The 21,778-nt window shown below is 37.2% G+C and overlaps 3 protein-coding genes across 4 annotated transcripts in view; 2 read left to right on the top strand and 1 right to left on the bottom strand.

The window, feature by feature from the left end:
• LOC105047081 (nuclear pore complex protein NUP88) overlaps positions 1-3,988 on the bottom strand; it is a 14,173-nt gene extending 10,185 nt beyond the window's left edge. The window contains exons 1-3 of one of the 2 annotated variants that reach the window (XM_010925878.3): positions 3,443-3,988; positions 2,318-2,469; positions 883-1,005 (exon numbers count right to left, since the gene is read on the bottom strand). In XM_010925878.3, the coding sequence (XP_010924180.2) occupies positions 883-1,005; positions 2,318-2,469; positions 3,443-3,973 (806 nt within the window). In that variant the 5' untranslated portion in view covers positions 3,974-3,988. The remainder of the gene's footprint in view (positions 1-882; positions 1,006-2,317; positions 2,470-3,442) is intronic. The other variant, XM_010925886.3, reaches the window with a different exon arrangement.
• Positions 3,989-6,428: 2,440 nt separating this feature from the next.
• LOC105047073 (ATP synthase subunit beta, mitochondrial) lies at positions 6,429-11,606 on the top strand. Its single transcript, XM_010925868.4, has 9 exons — positions 6,429-7,149; positions 7,886-7,961; positions 8,080-8,168; positions 8,303-8,420; positions 8,497-8,600; positions 8,704-8,862; positions 8,959-9,183; positions 9,278-9,589; positions 11,164-11,606. The coding sequence occupies exons 1-9, from the start codon at positions 6,655-6,657 to the stop codon at positions 11,275-11,277; spliced, it is 1,692 nt and encodes a 563-aa protein (XP_010924170.1). The 5' UTR covers positions 6,429-6,654; the 3' UTR covers positions 11,278-11,606.
• Positions 11,607-13,813: 2,207 nt separating this feature from the next.
• On the top strand, positions 13,814-20,089 carry LOC105047064 (65-kDa microtubule-associated protein 3). The gene is made up of 13 exons (XM_010925858.3): positions 13,814-13,963; positions 15,419-15,509; positions 16,739-16,945; positions 17,212-17,460; positions 17,571-17,780; positions 17,851-18,006; positions 18,113-18,272; positions 18,383-18,534; positions 18,618-18,705; positions 18,800-18,873; positions 18,959-19,033; positions 19,111-19,333; positions 19,451-20,089. The coding sequence occupies exons 2-13, from the start codon at positions 15,438-15,440 to the stop codon at positions 19,855-19,857; spliced, it is 2,073 nt and encodes a 690-aa protein (XP_010924160.1). The 5' UTR covers positions 13,814-13,963; positions 15,419-15,437; the 3' UTR covers positions 19,858-20,089.
• The last annotated feature ends 1,689 nt before the right edge of the window (positions 20,090-21,778 follow it).

Genomic DNA, 21,778 nt, shown 5'->3' with positions numbered 1-21,778 from the left:
AAGAAAGTTTAACAAACTTATTCAAAAGAAGATAATGCAGGATATTTATCACTAATAAGAAGGTTAATCATGTATTTGGAGTCGTATCATATGACGCTAGTTAGGAGCTGAGGCAAAGAATATGTTCATTATCAATTAATGGCAGAGTTGCATGCTTTTTGAGAACTGACAGACAAGATAGAGGAAAAAAGGAGATAGAACCAGCAAGGACTTGAGAAGCCTGTCATGCATCACAGGATCATCCTCTTATATGAAAATCATTTTCATTATCACTAGTCCTCATACTAAAACTCCCACGTCCTTGGTCCATTACATGCAAGGACATGATCCATTTATGTGGAAGGCATGATGCTTCCGATCTCATCAGAGTCATGAGGTATTGGAATTATACTCTTGCCTCTTGATTTCCTGTCTTATTTTCATGAACTAATAAAATGCTCTAACATTCTTAGTCCAGGATTACGAACTTATTTCTCTTTGTAAAGAGTCTTAAGAGGGTGGATTTATAAAAGAATTGGGTAAGAATTGGGTGTATCTAACAGGCCTCATGCAAACTTCAGGTCTCATGATATAGCTATTATGTCCAGTTATTGTAGTAAAGATGTAATATGAAGAGAAATAGACTGAGCAAATGGTTTTGCTTCATTGACCAGGACAACATCTAAATACATACACTTAAAGAGGAAAAAATTTCTCTTATACAACAGGCAGAAGTTGGATTTGAAATTATGATGCCTTGAAAACACCACATATGTATAAAAAATGGTAAACAGAGAACAAATGGAAAAAAATATATATAACATTCAGCAATATGATGGAATAAGTTTTGGTGCATAAAAGGTAATCTCACTTTTGTTTACATAATTTATTTTTATGACACACCTGAAAACCGAATCTGATGACAAGATGCCCAAATGACTACTACTGTACGGGTGCCATGATGCTTGTAAAGTTTGTAAACCATTGCTGTGGCCAAAAAATATTTGAGAAGCAGCTGAAACTGTCCTGTTTTAACAATTGCATCCATAAGCCTTTATTCTAGCAGCCTAAGACAGTGATTGCAGAAAACATAAGAAGACCTCTGATCACTAAGGGCAAAGAGCTAAAATCATTAGCATTTATTTATGCTGAAAATTGTAGAATCCTAAAGCAGATTTTTGTTTGTTTCTGCTGATATAGGATAGTGAAGAGTTCACCTTGATGCAAAAAAGACAGTAATGCTTATTACATTTTATCAACTAATAAAATAACAGAAGCTGCAAAATGTTCAAGAATTAAAAAAGAAATGTCATCAGCTTATGCACATGCCAATGAAAAAGGAACATGCCCATTTTATGCAGTAAAATTCTATGACCACATGTCGCAACAAACTCCAAAATGTGGTTTTAAAGACATTCAAGCTAGAATAACAAGTTTGAATGTGCTTTCTTAAGTTAAAGAATGTTTCTGAACATAAAACAACAGTACAGAAAGCTCAAAACTAGTACATGGACATCGGTTGAAAATAGCTTTTTCTGTGCCATATGCAAAGGTCAGAACCCAATAGCTGGAGTTTATCTCAGTGCACAAAAATTGAAAAACATTATTTATCCTCAGTGTTATTTGTAGAGTAGAAAGGCCTTGAGCCAGGTCTATACCATCTGCAAGCCTGGTCGAGCAAAATACAAAATTTTTGGTAATGGAATTATTGAACCTAATACAAGGTTACAAAGTTCTTTATGTTTGTGATTGGAGTCTTTGGACATCTCATATTTTTCCTAGGAGTATCATTAAAGAAACCTCTATTTGTTGGATGTCCTCTTTCCGAATTGTGCTTTCCTGATGGTTTAAGTTTTATACATCAGCACCAAAAAGAAAAAGATACATATCAAATTCATGAGAACTAGGAAATCATGGTTTTCAACATACAATTCTGCCCTTACTAGCACAAAACTTCTACCTAGGGTATCAGACCTTCTCTGGAAATTCATCCCTACACCTGCTTCCCAAGCATTTTCTTTTTCTAGTTTTCCTTTTTGAAAGATCTGGTTCCTTATATGCACACTCGAATCCATTCCAACTTCTGTTAATAAGATTCTAAATAATATGTAATTACATTGAAACAAAACACATAAAGAGGTTGTATAAACTAAATAGCATCTTTTCCCTTTTTCATCACTTCCAAGCCATCCTACTTCTTTGGTTTTATTAAAATTAATCAGAAAATAGACTTCAACAGATTTTATAATGACCAGGAAAAGCAATGCAGCAACAATGATGTTAACAAAAAGTAGCAGTTCAGGACTATAATTAGAAGGATTTTGTACTTCTTATATACCTGCAAGTAAATGTATTGTCGTTCTTATAAGTCCTTTCAAATAAATACATGAGGCTGAGGCTGCCAGAGCCAACAAACAATAATGATGAACCATCTATATTGAGACAAATGTAGTTGACCACAAATTGGATCTGAATGTCTGGCAACAATATCTGCACATAAAACAATAGTATTAGCTAAAACTAATGTTTGATTGGAGAAATAAAAATGCTGATGACCAAAGGAGAAAAGGTAGAGAAGATCTACATCTAACTAGGTTTCAACAGTTACCACATGATCCAATTATCTGAAGTTTACACTTCTCATGTATACGAAGTTACATGAGATTTCTACACAAATTAGGATACTTAGTCTTTAAGCAGAATCTTCATTTTATATGAAATGCACATCAGGTCTAGATGCCATATTATGGTTCTTAAAACCAAATCATCGCATCAAAAACTTGGTGCCAGAAATGCAATTTTGCATGATCCATTGAAATATTTAAAGAAGCTCATATGAACTCATAAGTTAATTATGCACTACCCATGATATGTGAATAACGTCACATGTCTCATATATCAAAATTGGGACCAGCAGATACAGATAGAGGACGCAACTTGCATATTATTGGTGAGAGACTGCCCATATTTCTCTATATTTGTTTTATTCTCCAAATGCATTTGAAGATCTGGACGACATACATGACCGCCTTCATAGAAAGACAGAATTAGCATCCATTTACCTGGCTAGGTCTTGATGGAATTACCAATGATCCTCAAGTATTACCCTTTTGCATTGCATCTCATGAAATTATGTCTTGGAAGAATGCCATGTTAGAAGTTCCTTCTTTCTAATTTCATACTTTGCCATCTCCTCTCGATTATATGAATTGGTCAGTAAATATTTGATTTAGAGCAAACATTAAGCCAGATTTACCTAATAGTTTTAAGTTACCATCTGTCAAAAAAATATATGTCCTACGGAAACACGAATAGCAAGGAATTCTCTCGATTTAGTCACCTATGGGTCCTTATAAGAATAAAAGACTAACAAGAACTGAAAAATTCCTTGTAATTCTAACCAAGATCTCCATTCTTGGACTAATCTCAATCAAGAAAATGCATATCAACAAAGAACATGTACCTCGGAAGGGACGGCGGCCTCCGCGAAGACGGAGGAGGAGGAGGAATCGGGTTTGGGGTCGCAGAACCGAAGGGAGAGACGGTGGAGGCAGCGCGCCTCCGGGTCCCACAGGGAGAGGCGCGACGACGAAGCGTCCCATGCCGCCAGGTTGCCGCTTCTGCCGCTGCTCACCGCCGGCGGGCGGCGACGGCCGGAGAAGACGGGGTGCTTCTGGAGCGCCACCCACTCCACTGCTTGGGGGATAGAGGCTTTCTTGGTGGCAGGCGAAGCCGCTTGCGGATGGGAAGGGGTAGAAGAGAAAGAGGAAGGAGAAGAAGCGGACAAGGCGTGGTGATGGCGGTAACTGCCGCTCCCCTGCCGCTGCCGCGCAGCTTCCATGGCCATATGCTCGCTGTAGCTACCGAATGCCGCCTCGTCTCCGCTGAACTGGACTCCGAATCCGGGGAGGGGAAGATGGTGAAAAACCCTTGGGTCGGCCGGTAAGGGGAATAAACCCCTTTTGGCCAGGTAACCCCAGGACATAATGGCCATAGCATGCCAAGAAAAGGCGGCATAAGTCGGCAATGGACACGTTGAAATTGGGTTATCCAGGTAGTTCAAACCCATTTAACTTTTTAACCCGACAATACCCTCACCGCCCATTAATGGTGTTATTTTATAAAATAAATTATAGTATATATTTTTTATATTACTCTGCGTTGTATTTTGTAGCATATAAATGTGTCAATGTTGTTTTTACGTTGCCGTGCCATAGTGTATAAGTTATGTTACAATGTTTCATAAACTTCGCTCATGCCCAGCGTGTTTGCTAATTGAGCAAGGAAATTGAGCCTAAGATCGAGACGAACATGAATTGCTTATAGACCACTTGTCATGTGAAAAAATCTTACTATTTGACTGCATTGAATAGTAATATATGTCACATTGTATTAGAATGATTAAATTAAATTGTACCATAAACAGGGCTTGTCAATATGAAAATCTGATTGTAGCTCCTAAATACATTCGATATTGCTAGCAAATTTAAATTAAATATATTTTAAAATAAATATTGACCGTTCAAAATGACGTTATCTCTTTTTTGATTGTTTGCTAATGAAAGAAGAAAATTTTTAACTAATTCATCTCGACGTCAGATTTTTGACACATCAATTGTAACCCCATAACTTTATCAATGAGATGCAATAGACTGTAATTCTACTCTACATCCTGGATCTTGAAGTACACCAACAAAGTTATTATTTTAAAATGATAATCAACACGTTACTCTATAACTTTTTTAACAAATATAAATTTGTCTAAAAAAATTTTAGATCTTAGATCACAACAAACATTATGCAGCCAATTAAAGATATGTTATGCCCGTAGAGAAATATTATACATGAAAATTTTTATCATACCTTGAACTTTTGCCAAGAAAATTGTTGTATAGGTTGATGGATTAGAAGCTACATAACTAACAAAAATTCAAAATACCATGTGCTATAACATTATAATAATTATTATAATGATTTCAGCAAACCTTTCTTACATGATATATGATAATGATAAAAAGATGGCAACTGTTATAACAAGTTATTTAGTATCGTAATAATCCACGGAAATACAAATAATGACCTTTATTTTTATTCATAACAAGTCATCTATTTGTTTATAATAGTTCATCCATATTTTTAGTAGATAAAATACTATCTATTTTAAAAAATCAGAGATGTTTGCACCATTTTACCCTTCCACAGACATTGTACAACTTGAAAAGCAATATTTTATGGAGGATGAGTATCTTCCTCGGCCACGCAGAACCATCATCCTCCTTATTTGCCGCTGAGAACTTTGATTATATTTTTTTTTTTAATTCACTATTCTTCATTCTTTTCATTTTCCTAGTAGAGCACAACTCCCATTACCCCACTCCTCCTCCTGCTCCCAAAAAAAAAAAAAAAAATCATTAATATCCTGCCATTATTAGTATCTTAATACTAAAACATCTGAGATCATGGGATAAATGACGGTCTTCATAATCATTCTAGCAACTAATAACGATTTTCACAGGGTTTGCTATATTATAATAGCAATAACGCCGCTGTCAAAACCTTCCAACTAAAACAAGACACATGATGCAGGTTTCGCTGGCTCTTAGTTTCTTGTTTCTTACAAAATAAAAACAGTTATTAGGGAAAAAAAATAAAAAAGGCAGCTTATGAAGGCACCAACAAAGTCCCCTCTGAACTTTCGCTGAGCTGGTGCACTTCATGGTCCGCCTAGTTTGGTCCATTAAGCCGTCTAATTGCCGATCAGCCCAACCAAAGATCAGAATAGTTTTTACCGGCAGGAAAAATTCTCTGTGCGCCACTCGTGGTAGTAAACAACCCAACATCAGTGCGGAATTCTTTATGCACCACGGACGTATAAAAAATTTAATATAAAATATATCATTTTATTTGATTGTTATGTAATTATTATTTTTAATATATATTTAATATTTATAAATTAATTTTTTTATTTAAAAATTTTATATGATAAAAATATTTTTATTTTTTAAAAAAATTATAATATTTTATATCTATATTACGATATAATATGGGCAGAATGTTATAATATTTTTTAAAAATAAAAATATTTTTATTATTTAAAATTTTTAAATAAAAAAATTGATCTATAAATATTAAATATATATTAAAAAGTAGTTGGATAAAATTTTTTTTTTATATTATGAATTTATGATATCTTAGGTTATATTAGGTATGTTGAGCTATATTATGGTGGGGTGGTATAATTTTTTTAAAAAATAAAAATATTTTTATTATATAAAATTTTTAAATAAAAAAATTATAAATATTAAATATATTTTTAAAAATAGTAACTCTGTGAATTAATCAAATGGTGCACTCCACGTGGTGTTTTCTGCACCGACCGCGGTGCACAGAGAATTTCTCCAACATCATTAACCACTCTTCAGTCTTCACAAGCCCAAACCGGACACCAAGCACTCCTTAATCCAGCTCACACGGTGTTGAGGTCCGCTTCCCTCCCTCTCCCACCCCCAGGCCACCAGCCCCATACTCGCCCTAGAAAATCCCCACCAAACGGGAATGAAGAGCCGCCGGCCATGGAAAGTGGAATAATGCAAATTCTCCACTGAGGGGAGAGCGAAAGAAAAAACCGAGGCCTACTAGCTCTAGATCTCCGAAAACCTAGTCCCCGATCCGGCCATGGCGTCCCGCCGGTTCCTCTCCTCCCTCCTCCGCTCCTCCACCCGTCGCTCCCCGGCGTCCAAATCCGCCTTCCCGGCTGCCCGGAGCCCTTCCCCTTCCCCTTCCCCTTCCCCGATCTCGCGTCCCTCCCCAGCTGGCTTCCTCCTCTCCCGCGCCGTTGAGTACGCAACCGCCGCGGCTGCGCAGGCCCCTCCGACCCCGCCGTCGCCGGCGAAGGCCGCCAGTGGCCCCACCGGCAAGATCACCGACGAGTTCACTGGGGCCGGCGCGATCGGGCATGTGTGCCAGGTGATCGGTGCCGTCGTGGATGTCCGGTTTGATGAGGGGCTGCCGCCGATCTTGACGGCCCTCGAGGTGCTTGACAACTCGATTCGCCTGGTTCTGGAAGTCGCGCAGCATCTCGGGGAGAACATGGTGAGGACCATCGCCATGGATGGGACGGAAGGGCTCGTCCGTGGTCAGAGGGTCTTGAACACTGGGTCTCCAATCGCCGTAAGTTTTCCTATTCTTTTTCTTTTTTAAAAAAAAATCTGAGATGCTCTTAGTATTGCAGAATATCAGAGAAAAAAATTATTCTGTATCATCAGATCTGCTTTTTTTTTTTTTTTAGTTTTTTTTTTTTTTTTTGGTGGTGCAGAGTTTGGTGACTGATTGATTTTTTTTTTAAATATAAATATAATTTGGCGGTAATGTCTCGTAATAAAATGGTCCCTGTATTATAAGAGTTTCTTGGTTAAATTCTTGGATAAATTCTCTCTCTCCATTAGAAGATAGACGGTAACACTAATATCATGCATTATTATCATATACCATTTGTCTTTGGGTCGGTTATCTCATATTGTAATTTTATTTTGAAGCAGTTTGTTTGCTCAGATCCAACTGACTTTACGATCTCTTTGGTTGGGAATATCTATCAAGCATTGTAGATTCTTCCCGATACTTAAACATATGATGCAGCGCCCTGAAAAAATATGATTTTATTTTTTCCCTACTGTATTGATATAGAATAAGATTGGAAAATGAGCTCTGGAATTTCATTGGATTCTCTATGCCTGTTAATCAACAGACTTCTTCGCCTTCTTTTTGTATGTATCACTGAATTTCAATTATATGGCTTATAGCTTGGCCGGTGTGAGCAGATGATCCTTGGCTGTTTATATGCCTTTCTGCACCTTTTTTGATTGCATCTTTTATTTGTCATTCACTGGATTCTGTTTCAATTTGTTAGGTCCCAGTGGGGAGGGCGACCCTTGGACGCATCATAAATGTTATCGGTGAACCAATCGACGAGAAGGGTGAAATAAGTAAGACTACATGAAGCCTTTCCATAGATTTCTTTTCTTTATGCGAATAGCCATTTTGGTTTGGCTTTTTTTTTTCAATAATAAAAATACTCCTAACTCTCTTTCTGTTCATAAACAGAGACGAATCACTTCCTTCCCATCCATCGTGAGGCACCTGCTTTTGTTGAGCAGGCAACTGAACAGCAGATTCTTGTTACTGGAATTAAGGTACCATAGTTTCTTCCTTGAGCTCACTTCATATTTCTTGTGATTTATAATTTGAGGTGGTGGAATCTATGTACTTTAGGTTTGATATCATGTACGCTATGAGTGTGTTATGTGATTGTTGCTGCTTTCAACAGGTTGTTGATCTTCTGGCACCTTATCAGAGGGGAGGAAAGATTGGACTGTTTGGTGGTGCTGGTGTCGGGAAAACTGTACTTATTATGGAACTGATCAACAATGTTGCTAAAGCTCATGGTTTGTTTTAAAGGGTGCTCGTCCATCAAAATTTTTGATGCAAAATCATTGCATTCATTTAATGTCTTTCTGCCAGGTGGTTTCTCTGTCTTTGCTGGTGTCGGAGAACGTACTCGTGAGGGCAACGACTTGTACAGAGAAATGATTGAGAGTGGTGTAATTAAGCTCGGTGACAAGCAGGTTTGTGTCCCATTTTCAGTCTTGTGTTTTGCTTTAACTGTGTTCATGTGCTATTTTTTTCTCTTTTAGGCATGTGATTTCAGTTAGTGGTTCTGGATGGCAGGGTGAGAGCAAGTGTGCTCTTGTCTATGGGCAAATGAATGAGCCTCCAGGTGCTCGTGCACGTGTTGGTTTGACTGGTTTGACAGTTGCCGAGCACTTCCGGGATGCCGAAGGACAAGATGTTCTTCTCTTTATTGACAATATTTTCCGGTTTACCCAGGTAAGCTTGGAGGAAATTGAAGTTGGTAGAGCCTTTTCCTTGTTTTGCGTCTCTATAATCGTGGCTTTGTTTCACATGTTCCCATGGATTATTTAGGCAAATTCTGAAGTGTCTGCATTGCTTGGTCGTATCCCGTCTGCTGTTGGTTACCAACCAACTCTGGCTACTGATCTTGGAGGGCTGCAAGAACGTATTACAACAACAAAGAAGGGTTCCATTACCTCAGTGCAAGCTATTTATGTGCCTGCTGATGACTTGACGGATCCAGCTCCGGCAACAACCTTTGCCCATCTTGATGCTACAACTGTGTTGTCACGACAGGTTTGTTTGCATAGATATTTTTGACATTTTTTTGAAGTTAGTTTTTCTGTTTCTAAGGATTCCTTTTCCTGACCTGGCTGGTTTTGCTGATTAGATTTCTGAGCTTGGTATCTATCCTGCTGTTGATCCTCTAGACTCCACATCTAGAATGCTTTCACCACATGTATTAGGTGAAGAGCACTACAACACTGCTCGTGGTGTTCAGAAGGTTCTTCAGAATTATAAGAATCTCCAGGATATTATTGCAATTTTGGGAATGGATGAGCTTAGCGAAGAAGACAAATTGACTGTGGCTCGTGCTCGAAAAATTCAACGGTTCTTGAGCCAGCCTTTCCATGTTGCTGAAGTGTTCACTGGTGCACCTGGAAAGTATGTCGAATTGAAAGAGAGTGTTAACAGCTTCCAGGTGAGTTGATCATGTTAATGGGGACAATCGATTGTTGTTTAACTAATATTAGGCAAATGGCGTGTAGGCTTTTAATGTTGAAATGTGGAATATTTTGAATGAATTTGCATCTGTGCAGACACATATTATGTTCTACATTCTAGTGGCTTGCAATGTGCTACTTTGTCTTGTCAAGTATGTGCATGCAATTCTTCTGAAAAGGCTGGATGTGGTAAATAAAGTGACAATAGGGGCATTATGTGGAAACCATGTGCATATTCCGTATTGGCTATATGTGTTGCTATAGATATGCAAAATCTTCTTTAAATTCAATCATGCTTTGGAATTTGTAATTGTTCAATATTATAATCATTTTAAATGTTTTTCCCACGTGTTTCTTTCAACTGCATTATTTACCATCCGTATAAGTTGCAGGTGCATGGTGCTCTCTTTTATCTCACATGAAAGCCTCCCCTTTTTGTATTATTCTACTTTTTCAATTTTCTGTTTAATCATAAAACTAAGCAGAAGAGTAGATTATTTTGCAAAATGAATGAACTTTTTGAAGCAAATCACACAGATGAGTACAGCACTCTCTAATTCTCTGCTTGTTTCAATTTATTAAATGCACCTCTTTATGATGACAAATTTAGTCATTATCAATAGTATCCAAGCATTTAACGTGGCTGCATTTGAGTTATGCTGAAATTGCTGAAGTATTATTAGCATAAAGGTGTATAGGTGTTATAGTTGTGAGCTTCTGCCTACCAATCTTCTATGCTCCATTGTTTATTTGAATCCTCTGAGCATTGGAGAGGAAAGCACTATGTTTGTTCTTTTTTGTCATTCTCAGGGAATGTATGTATGTTAGTGGCTCTGCTATATTATCTTAACTTGCTGTATAATATTGTTCAACTTTTCTATACGAAGTGCTGTATAATATTGTTCGTCACTCTTCTGTATAATATGAGTGACTGATGTACCTTTCTTTTTGTATGACCAGTATGGCTGGCCTATAGAATGAGAATGTGAAAGAGAGAATAGATCTAGTTCTGAAACCCTTCAGAGTGTGTTTTCTGTCTCCAATCTTAACTGATATTTTCACCCAGAGCTATGTAGTGCTAGCTTAGAACTGTCTTATTTCATACAGTGATTGATGATTGATCTTCCACTGACCATAAAGGCAACATTCGTAATGGAGAATCTCTTTGAACTGTGATTGCTATCCTAATACACACAAGATTATAAACTTTGAAGCAAAAGATGGTTGTCACTGTGAGACAAGTTCATAGCCTGTTGATTGTCCATCCTGAAGGAGTCAAACAGTAATGGGCTTTTTACCAGCTGTCTTGTTGTTAAACTACCTCCCTTTTCTCTTGCCTTCTTTTTTTTGGTCGAGATGGTTGAGTTTGGTCAATTGCATAATTCACTTCTGTCATGTGAAGTGTCCTGTATCCTTCTCTAGCGCTCTCTGAAATTGATTTTGTCTTTCGATACATTATCAGTTGGATTGTTCTCTGAAATTGATTTTGTCATTTGATGCATTATCAATGCATATGATTTCTGAAACTATGTATTTTTATATTGTTTTGCAGGGTGTTTTGGATGGAAAGTATGATGACCTTCCTGAGCAATCATTTTACATGGTTGGAGGCATTGAGGAAGTCATTGCCAAAGCTGAGAAGATTGCCAAGGAGTCTGCCACATGATAGAGTTTCTTTGTGTATTTAATAATTAGACATGACTGTAACAAAAAAATAATAATTAGACATGGCAGCTGATGATATCTCATCTCAAAAAGGCTGTATTTTTGAGGTCAACATTTATTTGCTTTTTGTGCTTTGTTAGTAATGGCAGGACCGGTGATTTTTGAGAAAAGAGCAACCGTATGCTCGTTCAGGATCCTTTTTGCCCAATATAAAATTCAGAGTTGTTGAGTTTCTTTCTAAGCTACATTCATCTCAAACTCTGTATGCAATGTTTATGTCTGAACCATGAAATTCTGTTTCATGTAATATAAATGTCTCTCTTTCTAGCACGCAGCTTTCTGTTAGTTTGGTTTTAGTATTTTTGTTTTGACAATGTTGTTTCGTGTATGTTTGAGTATGACCCATGGCTTGATTGTTTGCTGCCTTCTGCAGGCAGCAGGCAAGCATCCTACCGCGAGGCAGCAGGCAAGTATCCTCCTACCGACCATCCCTTCTAGCGCACCAGCGCTGTGTTGAGGGGGTGTAACCTTCATCTTAATGTAGTTATGTCATCTGTTCGAAATAAACATCTTTTGTACCATATGAACGGTGTTACGGACCTGCTAATTAAGCTTTTTACGGTTTCTCATGGCTATTATCAAAAAGCAATCATGTGCGGTGCCACCAGGTTGTTGGAGATGATAGGACCGAATTTTTGCTAGCGGCGGCTGCTTAAACGTGCATGTGAAATGATACATAAAATACCTTGGCTGTCCGTGAAACTGTATCTTGTCAGTGGTGTTAACCCGACCTCTTCGAAAAAAGATGTGACCGGATGGAATTCTACCACCAGTGTATGTAAGTAAACCGTCACATTCAACCCTTTTAACAGGTTGGATTTTGAAATATGATTTCAAAATTTCGTTTTAAGATATAACGTAAATAAACTTCTGACTTGCTCCAGGAGTTTACTAGCGGAGTATTCAACTATCATAGAAACCAAACTGCCGCTCTCTGACTTGATGACGATCTCACCGCATGATAATCTCTGATCACAAAATATTTCCTACTTCGGGTTCATGTCTCTTTGCGTGGTCTCATCTTTAATACATGCGTGCTGGAACCCAACAACCCGGCTCCCCGGTATACTGTGGCCGTGAATGATTGATGCATAAGACCGGGGTCGTGGGAATTTGAGTCAGGCTCAGATAATGTTATAAGATTCCCTTGGAACAATTACCAACTTGGACACATTAGCTGAGCACACTGTTCGGCCGCTCGCCAACTTGGACACACAACCAGTGAGCTGGGCAGGAGGGGTGAAGTGTGTGTGCACGCGCGCGTGTGACACATGGATTCGAATTCTCTTTAATTAATAAAAAATAATAAAGATATTAGCTAAACTTAAGAGAGATGTTTATCCAAATGAGATATGTTTATGAAAAAATTATCTATAGATCCTTAGATGGATCCGAAATTATTTTTAAGTCTCTAAAACTTTTAAATTGAATAAAAAATCTCTGAAATACTGAGAAGTTATTTTTGTGTAACTAAAGAACATACCTGTATAATCTGAATATGAACGTGTGTAATCAGATATTGAAACTAGATAATCTGCGTAATCTGAACATAAACCTGTGTAATTTGAATATAAATCCATATAACTTGAACATGAACCTGTGTAACTAATCTGTGTGGATGACAGAGATCTAGAAATAACTTCTTAGCATTTTAGAAATTTTTTATTCAACTTAAAAAGTTTAAAAATTTAAAAATAATTTCGGATCTATCTAGGAACTTATAGATAATTTTTTCTATGTTTATCAAACTAGATAATGTAACAAAAAAATAATAATCAAATGAGGATCACAATCATCCATGTATGCTCTTGGTACATGGTCAATTTCTAGAGCCAGCTCTTAGATCTCTCAAGCCATCACAATGGCTGTTAGTCTAACACTAGATTTTGATATTTTTCAGAAACATAGAGCAAAAAAAAAAAACTAACGAAACTTGATGAATAAATGGGATAAGTAAATAAGATTCGTTCTACTTAATTTTCCTTTAAGCTGCCACTGAATGCAGTCTTTTATCAATAAACACAAGAAAGAAGAAAAGAAATTCTTTTATCAGATGAGATGATTAGAGCCATCTCTATTTTCTCACGTGCATCCCACATGTGCAATACTATATACACCAGTATAAATAATCGAACCCTGCGATCCCATCTTCCGATGGATAAAAGCCTCGTCGAGCGTCTTCTGCCAGTGACGGCACGATAAGTAAAGCGAGCTCCGATCGATCCACGAGGGAGTCGATGGTGAAGAATTTTTGAAATAGCGTCCCTCCTGCTTCGTGGTCTGCAGGTTCCAAAACTAGCCTCTTTCACAAACCCCCTTTCCCAGACCCGGCCCAGCCGGTGACTGGAAACAAATCCAGTCCGTCCATTTCAAAATAAACGGACGAAATCAAATAGAAGAAAAAATTGTGAAAAAGCGCCATCATTTGTCGCTTTCTGATCTTTATTTAATTCAACCACACCATACGTTAACAAACTTCTCTTCTTGAATGTCCTTCACACTCCCCGATCTTCTCCCCCGATCCCTCTCAGATCATCGCCGGCAGAGCCCACCGGCCCGAGTTTCTTCTCCCGCTCTCTCTTCCCTTCTCCTACCGATCACCGCCGAGCTTTCTTCCCCCAAAGCGTGTATGTTTTTTTCTCCTAGTTTCTTCTAAATTGTGGCTTCTTCTAGTTTTTTTATTTTCCCTGCGACGAATTTTTGATCTAGGGTTTCTTTCTTGAGGATTACATCGAAGGATCTGTTTCTTGATTGGGAGATCTTTCAAGGGTTTATTTAGGGTTCATTGGTTCATTCATTGATGAATTTGGTTTTTTTGTTGGTATATTAAGCCGATCGCGCGAGCGAAAGGGTAGGAGTTTTGAGATGAGTGATATTTGTTTGAGATCTTTCTGGTACTGGTTGGATTCGTTTAACTAATTTGGTTGCTGATGGACAGCCTTAATTTTGTTCAGCAGATGTGCCTGGAAAGTAATATTAGGTTCTTGTCGTGCAAATTAAATTAGCTCACAGTCACAGATATCATAAACGCTCATATGGACCATGGCTTAGAATTATCACGAAATATTAGCTGATTACATGCTTAGTTTGCGATCAGATATTGTGAAGTAGTGGCATTGGCATCGCTCTTTTCTTTTCTTTCTTTTTCCCTTTCCTTCCAGAGAGTGGCATTGACTTGGTTTAAGAATTTTCTTCCTTCTATCAAAAACAGAGAAATTTTTTACGGGTAAAATGTTCGCAAAATATATGTTCAAAATCTTTGCTTCTATTCCACTTTGTTGAAAAAAAAGGTGCTTTGCGTGCGTGGATAATTTAGAAAATCTCGTCGCACTATTAGTTCTTATATTGTCATGCGTAGATTCTTTTATTTTCTTTGGACTTTATCAAATAGATGAAGGCCCATAGTTCTTGGCAATGTAGCAGTATTGTTTTATTGTGTCTTTTTTGTTTTTGTGGCGAATTTCTGATCACGGATTCAGTATGCAACTAGAAAATTTGCTTCGTTGTAATTTTAGTCACGAGGTTTAGGATTTTTACTGAAATGATAAAAGATTAAAGAAATGAAGTGATGGCAATTGGTGAGCTAAAGAGAAGAAGTTGACAGAATGTTTAAAAGAGTAAAAATACTGCATGTATTTGATGAAAAGGTGAAAATACTGCATGTATTAGAGCGATACAAAAATAAGCAGTTCAATTTAGAATTTGTAAAGAAACCGCATCTAGTGAATCACCTTTTTTAAAAAAATAAAACTAGTTACATTAAGTCAAGGTGGCTGACATTTCAATGTTTTCCTTCCCTTTGGGTTGTATGGCTTTAAAATAAATAAATAAAAAAAACTTCTTCATGTAAGAAAATAAAAGAGTACAAAGATGTTAAATTATGAGTTCAATTGCAGAATCAAATATTTGAGTAATGAGTTTCTCATTCTCATCAGAAGATCACTCTTCTGTAAAACATTCATGAGCGTTAGGCATGACAATCAAAAATAAGTCACATGCATGCTGGTTCATCACTTCATTATAGTGTTCTCTAATGTTCTTCTGCAAAATCCATGCTATCTTACAATGAACTTTTCTTGCAGGAAAAACATTTGCTTTGTTATGACTAATCTCCTAAGCGATCAGCTTTTGCGAATGGAAACAGCATGTGAATCTCTTCTATACGAGCTTCAGGTTTCCTCGAAGTTTCTAATATCTATTGTAGAAAGTATTTATCTCTGTTTTTTCTCTGCTACTAAGGTATCTTGTTGACCATATCAGGAAAGGAAAGGAGAAAAATGTCATGGTTAATTTTCCCATGTTAATCATAGAACACCTATGATGTGACAAGATCTTGTGCCCAAGATCATCACTAACCAACATTTACCCTCTATTTGGTATGAAAGATGAATTGAAGAGAAAGGATGTGTAAGAAAGAGGATGGATGGAAGACCCATTTATTCTCCCGTGTGTTTGGTGAAATATAAAAGAATGGATGAGAATGATTTTCTCCTCTATTTGGTATAAGAGGAATGAAAAAGATGATGAATGATATTTGTATAATAATTTTAGTAAACTTCCATATGATAAAAATAATAATAATAATAATAATAATAATAATATTATTATTATTATTATTATTATTAATTTGTAACATTTATTTATACCAAAGAAGTAGGGTAATATATAAACTTATAGTCTTTAAAATTTATAATTATATTAAAATTATATAAGTATTTTAATTTTCATTTAATTTAATAAATAATTTAATAAATTAATTATATATAGATAAATTTATTTATATATTAATTATATAAATAAATAATTAATTTATAATTTAATTTAAATAGTTAATTAACTTTATATAAACAGTTAACTAGAAATAGTGAATATGAATAAAAAATAGAATACAATTCTAATTATTCTCTTATAATTATGAAATTATGTATTAAAATTAAAATAATTATTAATCAAATTTAATTAGATAAAATAAATAGTATTAGATAAAATAAAATATATATAAATAAAATGAATGAAAAAGTGAATAAGTGTTAGGGTTTTGTCAAAAATCAATTTGGGATAATTTTGCTAATATAGAAATCTACCTCTTACATGCTCTATTCATTGTTCATTGCATACTTCTAATTTGAGAGGATGCAGATTGATGGGTCAGGACGGACGGATGGACGAACTCTCCTTTTTATCCATCTTCTTAAAATTTTTTGAACCAAATAGACGGAGGCTATCTATCCTTCCTCTCTGACCCCAACCACAAGACTGATAAATATATTTTCTGCACTCTACACTTGTGATAGTTAAGTACTAGACAAGCCACATATAGATTATGAACTAGCCTGAAAATATTTTGTCATTGCTAACTTTTTCAACATCCTTTTTCTTGGTTTATGAATTTGATATTGTAGATTGTATGGGATGAAGTTGGTGAATCTGATGCCGAAAGGGATAAATTACTACTTGAGCTAGAACAGGAGTGCCTGGAGGCTTATAGAAGAAAAGTTGACCAGGCAAACAGGTGCAGAGCTCAGCTACGGCAAGCCATCGCTGATGCAGAAGCAGAGCTTGCAGCCATCTGTTCTATAATGGGTGAGCGACCAGTGCATATCAGGGAGGTAGGTTTGTTCCACTAGCAGAATTTGATGACAATATAGATTGCTTGCACGTGATTTCATTACACATCTACGTGTTTCAAAATCGCATTTAGTGTTTAATTATACCTTTTAGCTTGGTAGAGAGAAGAAGCTTTGAAACTTGAGTAACTTGTACAGTTCTTTGTAAGATTATTAAGCTAAACATCCACATACATGCTCTGGGTTCCAGAAAAAAAAAAGAGGCAAATAATATCTTTTAGTCTTACTAATTTGGGTCATGTTGTCAGTCCAATCAGAAAGCTGGTAGCTTAAAAGAAGAGCTCAAGGACATTATCCCTCAGTTAGAGGAAATGCGAAAGAGAAAGAATGATAGATGGAATCAATTTCTTGAAGTTCTAGAGCAAATACAAAAGATTTTGATGGAGATTAGGCTGGCAGAGTACACCCCATCCAAGATGGCTGTCTATGAATCTGATCTATCCACAAGAAGGCTTGAAGAATTGCATAGACAGCTGCACTCCCTTCAAAAGGAGAAGGTTGGAGCTAACAATCTAGAATAATTGTTCTTTTTGAAGTTATGATTTTACAAAGCACATTTATTGCATTTTCTTATTTCTATATAACTTTCAAGATTCCTTTGCTGCAGACTGAGCGCCTGAAGCAACTGATGGACCTTCTGAATACTTTGAATTCATTATGTCTTGTACTGGGTATAGATTTCAAACAGACTGTTCATGAAGTACACCCAAGTTTTGTTGAAACTGAAGGGTCAAAGAACATTAGCAATGATTCAATTGAAGGTCTGGCCAATGCAATACAGAGATTACGAGAGGTCAAGATCCAGAGAATGCAGAAGGTAAGTAATATGCTAAAGCGACTTTTTACTATGGATTATTTTAGTTACTTTAAGCTCCAAATTATGGCAGCTTCAAGATCTTGCAACCACTATGCTGGAACTCTGGAATTTGATGGATACACCAGCTGAAGAACAACAGTTGTTTCAGAATGTAACATGTAATATAGCTGCTTCAGAACATGAAATCATGGAGCCCAACATGCTTTCAACAGACTTCATCAATTGCGTAAGTAGCTAAAGAGGAAAAGATAAGATCTTATTCTTTCCCCCTTGAGCAACGACATATATTTGGTTCAGGAGAGATCTATAAACAGAAAACCTCTGTTATGCAGGTAGAGGCAGAAGTTTTGAGGCTTGAACAGCTTAAAGCTAGCAAGATGAAAGAGTTAGTGCTGAAGAAGAAAACAGAAGTGGAGGAGCTCCGTCGTCGGACCCATCTAGTCACAGAAGCAAACAGTGAAACAGAATTTGCAACTGATGCTATTGAAGCTGGTAAAAATTTGATCAGTGTTTGGTGCCAGTGCTTGATGTCACATAAAATTTCCTAATATATCTAATGTGACCTGCTTTGTCTTCTGTTCTTGTCCAATTACCTGTTTCAGGAGCAATTGATCCCTCTTTAGTATTGGAGCAGATTGAGGTTCAAATTTCAACTGTTAAAGAGGAAGCTTTTAGCAGGAAGGATGTCCTTGAGAAGATTGAAAAATGGTTAGCTGCATGCAATGAAGAGTCCTGGCTGGAGGAATACAATAGGGTTGGACGTTTGATCATTTGTGTGAGCTACAGACTTCGCACTCTATAGTCCAACCACTAACATGTCTGTATGATTGCTTGCAGGATGAGAATCGCTATAGTGCTGTAAGGGGCGCCCACCTTACACTCAAGCATGCTGAAAAGGCTCGTGCTTTGGTTAATAAGATTCCAGGTTGACCTTTTATTCAGTTGAATTCAATCTCTTATGGAGTTTGTTTCTTTCTAGCGTTAATATTTTATGATGCATGATTTTCGACCGTTTGCAGCAATGGTGGATGCTTTGGCTGCCAAAATTGCAGCGTGGGAGAAAGATAGGGGGATTGAGTTTGCATATGATGGTGTAAGCTTTTCTTATATTATCCGTTGTGTGCTTTGGGAAGTTAATTTATATAAATCCAGTGTTGAATCAATTTTTATGCTTGCAGGTTCGTCTTCTATCAATGCTGGAAGAGTACACCATAGTGAGGCAGGAGAAGGAGAAGGAGCGCAAGAGAAATAGGGTAACAACTTTTTTTTTTCCAGTTTGACAATTTCATATTCTGTTGGCTGAATTAACAGAACATATCAATGATTTCAGGATCAGAAGAGACGTCAGGGTCAACTTATAGCTGAGCAGGAAGCACTCTTTGGGTCCAAACCAAGCCCTTCAAAGCCCCAGAGTGCGAAGAAGGTTCCTAGAACTTCCACCGGGGGATCAAGCAGAAGGCTATCCCTAGGTGGAGCCATAATGCATCCTCCGAAGCCGGAACTGCTTCATTCCAAGTCCACACGCGGTGATGAGATGGGTGTTCTTTCTCCTGGTTAGGCTTTTTAAACATTCTCATGGCAATTGTTTTAAATCCTACTACCTTTTTTCTTTATAATTAATAAAGGGGTTTTCGTGATTGATTTTAGCATATAAACTTGAAAATCTGCAGGTACGAGAGGCCTAGACATTGCTGGCTTACCAGCGAAGAAACTGTCTTTCAATACCCTGAATGCTCCAAGCGAAGTGGAGATACCTCGAAAGCCCTTTGCTCTCCTCGTTCCTGTTAACAGCATTCCATCAACACAATCTCAGTCCAATATTATGTTGACACCCAGAATTTTATTGACACCCTCTCAGCCTAGAAATAATGATGTTGAAGAGAACAGGACCCCTGGAACAATGCCTATTTCAACTCCTCAAATTCCAATGGCAGTGTATGCCCCTATGCAGATGGCCAAAACACCTGCTCCAACCTGCATTGTTTATGAAGCGGCAGTCACGAAAGCACCCTTGGAGGCGATAGAATACTCATTTGAAGAAAGAAGGTTTGCCTTACGCCAAGAGATAGACTTGTAGACTTGGACCTCGCGGATTTGAAAGTTTCTTGTTTTCTTTTTCTTAGTCAATACCAGGTGATTGATACGGTATTTGCCGTCTTGTTTGCTCTTTCTTTGTATATGCGCTTGCTTGATCTTGCCTACAGCTGGTGCTCTTCTTCTGAGTGTAATCTTAAGGGATGTAAGTATTTCTTCTGTCAATTTTTATTATTTTCTTTAACGTCTGGAATGTTTGTGGACTCGTCAATGCTGCCAAGCAACGTGCAGTTAAGATGTTATAGTTTTTTTTTTTTTTTTTTCACAAAATGGCAAATGCACACAAAAGATTCAACCCAATCTCTCAACTGCAAGTGGAAAGGAAATACTTAAAATGATCAAAAAGGGAATACTCGTGCAGTTCACAAACTTCTTCAAGAAATCGCCGAAGGCTAACATTGATCTGGACTAGAATAATCTTTGCACACCACACTATTCACAGATCTGAGTTCTTTGGACGAGCCTTTTTCAGAAGTTAAAGAAGTGACTTTTGAGTTACGTGGTGATCAGGAACCTGGATTTAATGGATCCTCTAGGTATTTCTTCCAACACTTTTAGGAGCTAGTGAAAGCTGACACATTAGCACTCTTCGATCGGTTACATGCACATAACATGGATCTCTCAGGAATCAACAAGGCCACTATTGCAATGATTCCAAAGTGGCAGCCTCCAAGCCTTCTGACTTCCAAATAATTAGTCCAACTAATAGCTGTATAAGAGATCATCTCCAAAGTGTTTGACAATTGGTTAGCACCTTTTCTTCATTCTCTCACTGATCCAGCACAAACAGCTTTCATCAAGGTAGATTCGTCATGGATAAGATGTTATGTGCTAACAAAATCTTGCATTAGTCAAGAAAGAACTTTACAGGAATGGTATGTCAGATTTTAAGAAAGCTTTTTGTAAGCTGAACCTAGATTACGTTTTTAAACCTTTGAAATGCAGGATTTCCATATTAACGGATCCTCTGGATACAAAATATTCTGCTATCCAACAGTACAGCTGTTAATGTTAATCGCAAACTGGGCAGCTGGATTCCTTGCCACCTTGGTGTGAGAGAAGGGGATCCCATATCCCCTTCCTCTTCATCTTAGCAGTGGATCCTCTATGCAAGATCTTAAATAAGGCCAGCACCGAATGATTGATAGATCATGAAGATCCTTGGTTAACAGGGGGGATGGAGATGCCGTAGTACACAGATGACACACTAATATTCTGTAGAGCAGATGGAGAGCAGTTACAAGTGCTTAATTCAGTTGTATATAATTTTGAACAGATCATCGACCTATCCACAAAATTTCAGAAAAGCATTTTGGTCGTTCTTAAAAACAATCCTCAGAAAAGGAGCCTTTTATGCAGAATGGTTATATTGCAAGTCATCTTCATTACCGTTATCTGACCTTGGACTAACTTTATCAGTTGAAAAGTCATATGATCGCCACCCACTAATGAAAAAAAACTTGCAACGTGGAAGAGCAATTTTCTCTCTTATGGTGGCAGACTCAGTTAATGCAATGCTTACTGTCCTACCTCAATACTAGATGTCCTTGCACAAATCACTGACCTACATGACCAGAAAACTTGAGACTCAGAGAGATCCTTTTTCCCGAAGGGGCCTTCTTCCACCTCAGGCGTATCATGTCTGGTTAATTGGAAGAGATGCACCACTCTCATCTGGCAAAACTGGAGGAGCCAGGTTCACTGGGTCTGTCATAGGAAGATCAGATTAAGTCCGACCTAGAGAAAAAACTGGAAGGTTTCACAGAGTTTGAGGAATGTTATTGATTCCCTTCCACCAGCGTGGAACACAATAAGATTCATATTGGCAACATTTAAAAAAAAAAAAACCTAAATTCTTGGAGGACACCTGGGTTGGCGACTCCCTACTGACTTTTTTTTTTTTC

This window comes from Elaeis guineensis, chromosome 2 (genome assembly GCF_000442705.2).
Source record: "Elaeis guineensis isolate ETL-2024a chromosome 2, EG11, whole genome shotgun sequence".
In the NCBI taxonomy this organism is placed as follows: domain Eukaryota; kingdom Viridiplantae; phylum Streptophyta; class Magnoliopsida; order Arecales; family Arecaceae; genus Elaeis; species Elaeis guineensis.
The sequence above is the reverse complement of the archived record's forward strand: the minus strand, read 5'-3'. Positions and strand labels throughout refer to the sequence as shown.

Excerpts from the sequence above, each read along its gene's own strand:
- LOC105047073 (XM_010925868.4), top strand. The coding sequence starts at position 6,655 with ATGGCGTCCCGCCGGTTCCTCTCCTCCCTCCTCCGCTCCTCCACCCGT. Across the intron at positions 7,962-8,079 it reads CGACGAGAAGGGTGAAATAA|AGACGAATCACTTCCTTCCC; the intron begins GTAAGACTACAT and ends GTTCATAAACAG. Across the intron at positions 9,184-9,277 it reads CAACTGTGTTGTCACGACAG|ATTTCTGAGCTTGGTATCTA; the intron begins GTTTGTTTGCAT and ends TTTGCTGATTAG.
- LOC105047064 (XM_010925858.3), top strand. The coding sequence starts at position 15,438 with ATGACTAATCTCCTAAGCGATCAGCTTTTGCGAATGGAAACAGCATGT. Across the intron at positions 18,007-18,112 it reads CAACAGACTTCATCAATTGC|GTAGAGGCAGAAGTTTTGAG; the intron begins GTAAGTAGCTAA and ends TCTGTTATGCAG. Across the intron at positions 18,273-18,382 it reads AACTGATGCTATTGAAGCTG|GAGCAATTGATCCCTCTTTA; the intron begins GTAAAAATTTGA and ends TACCTGTTTCAG.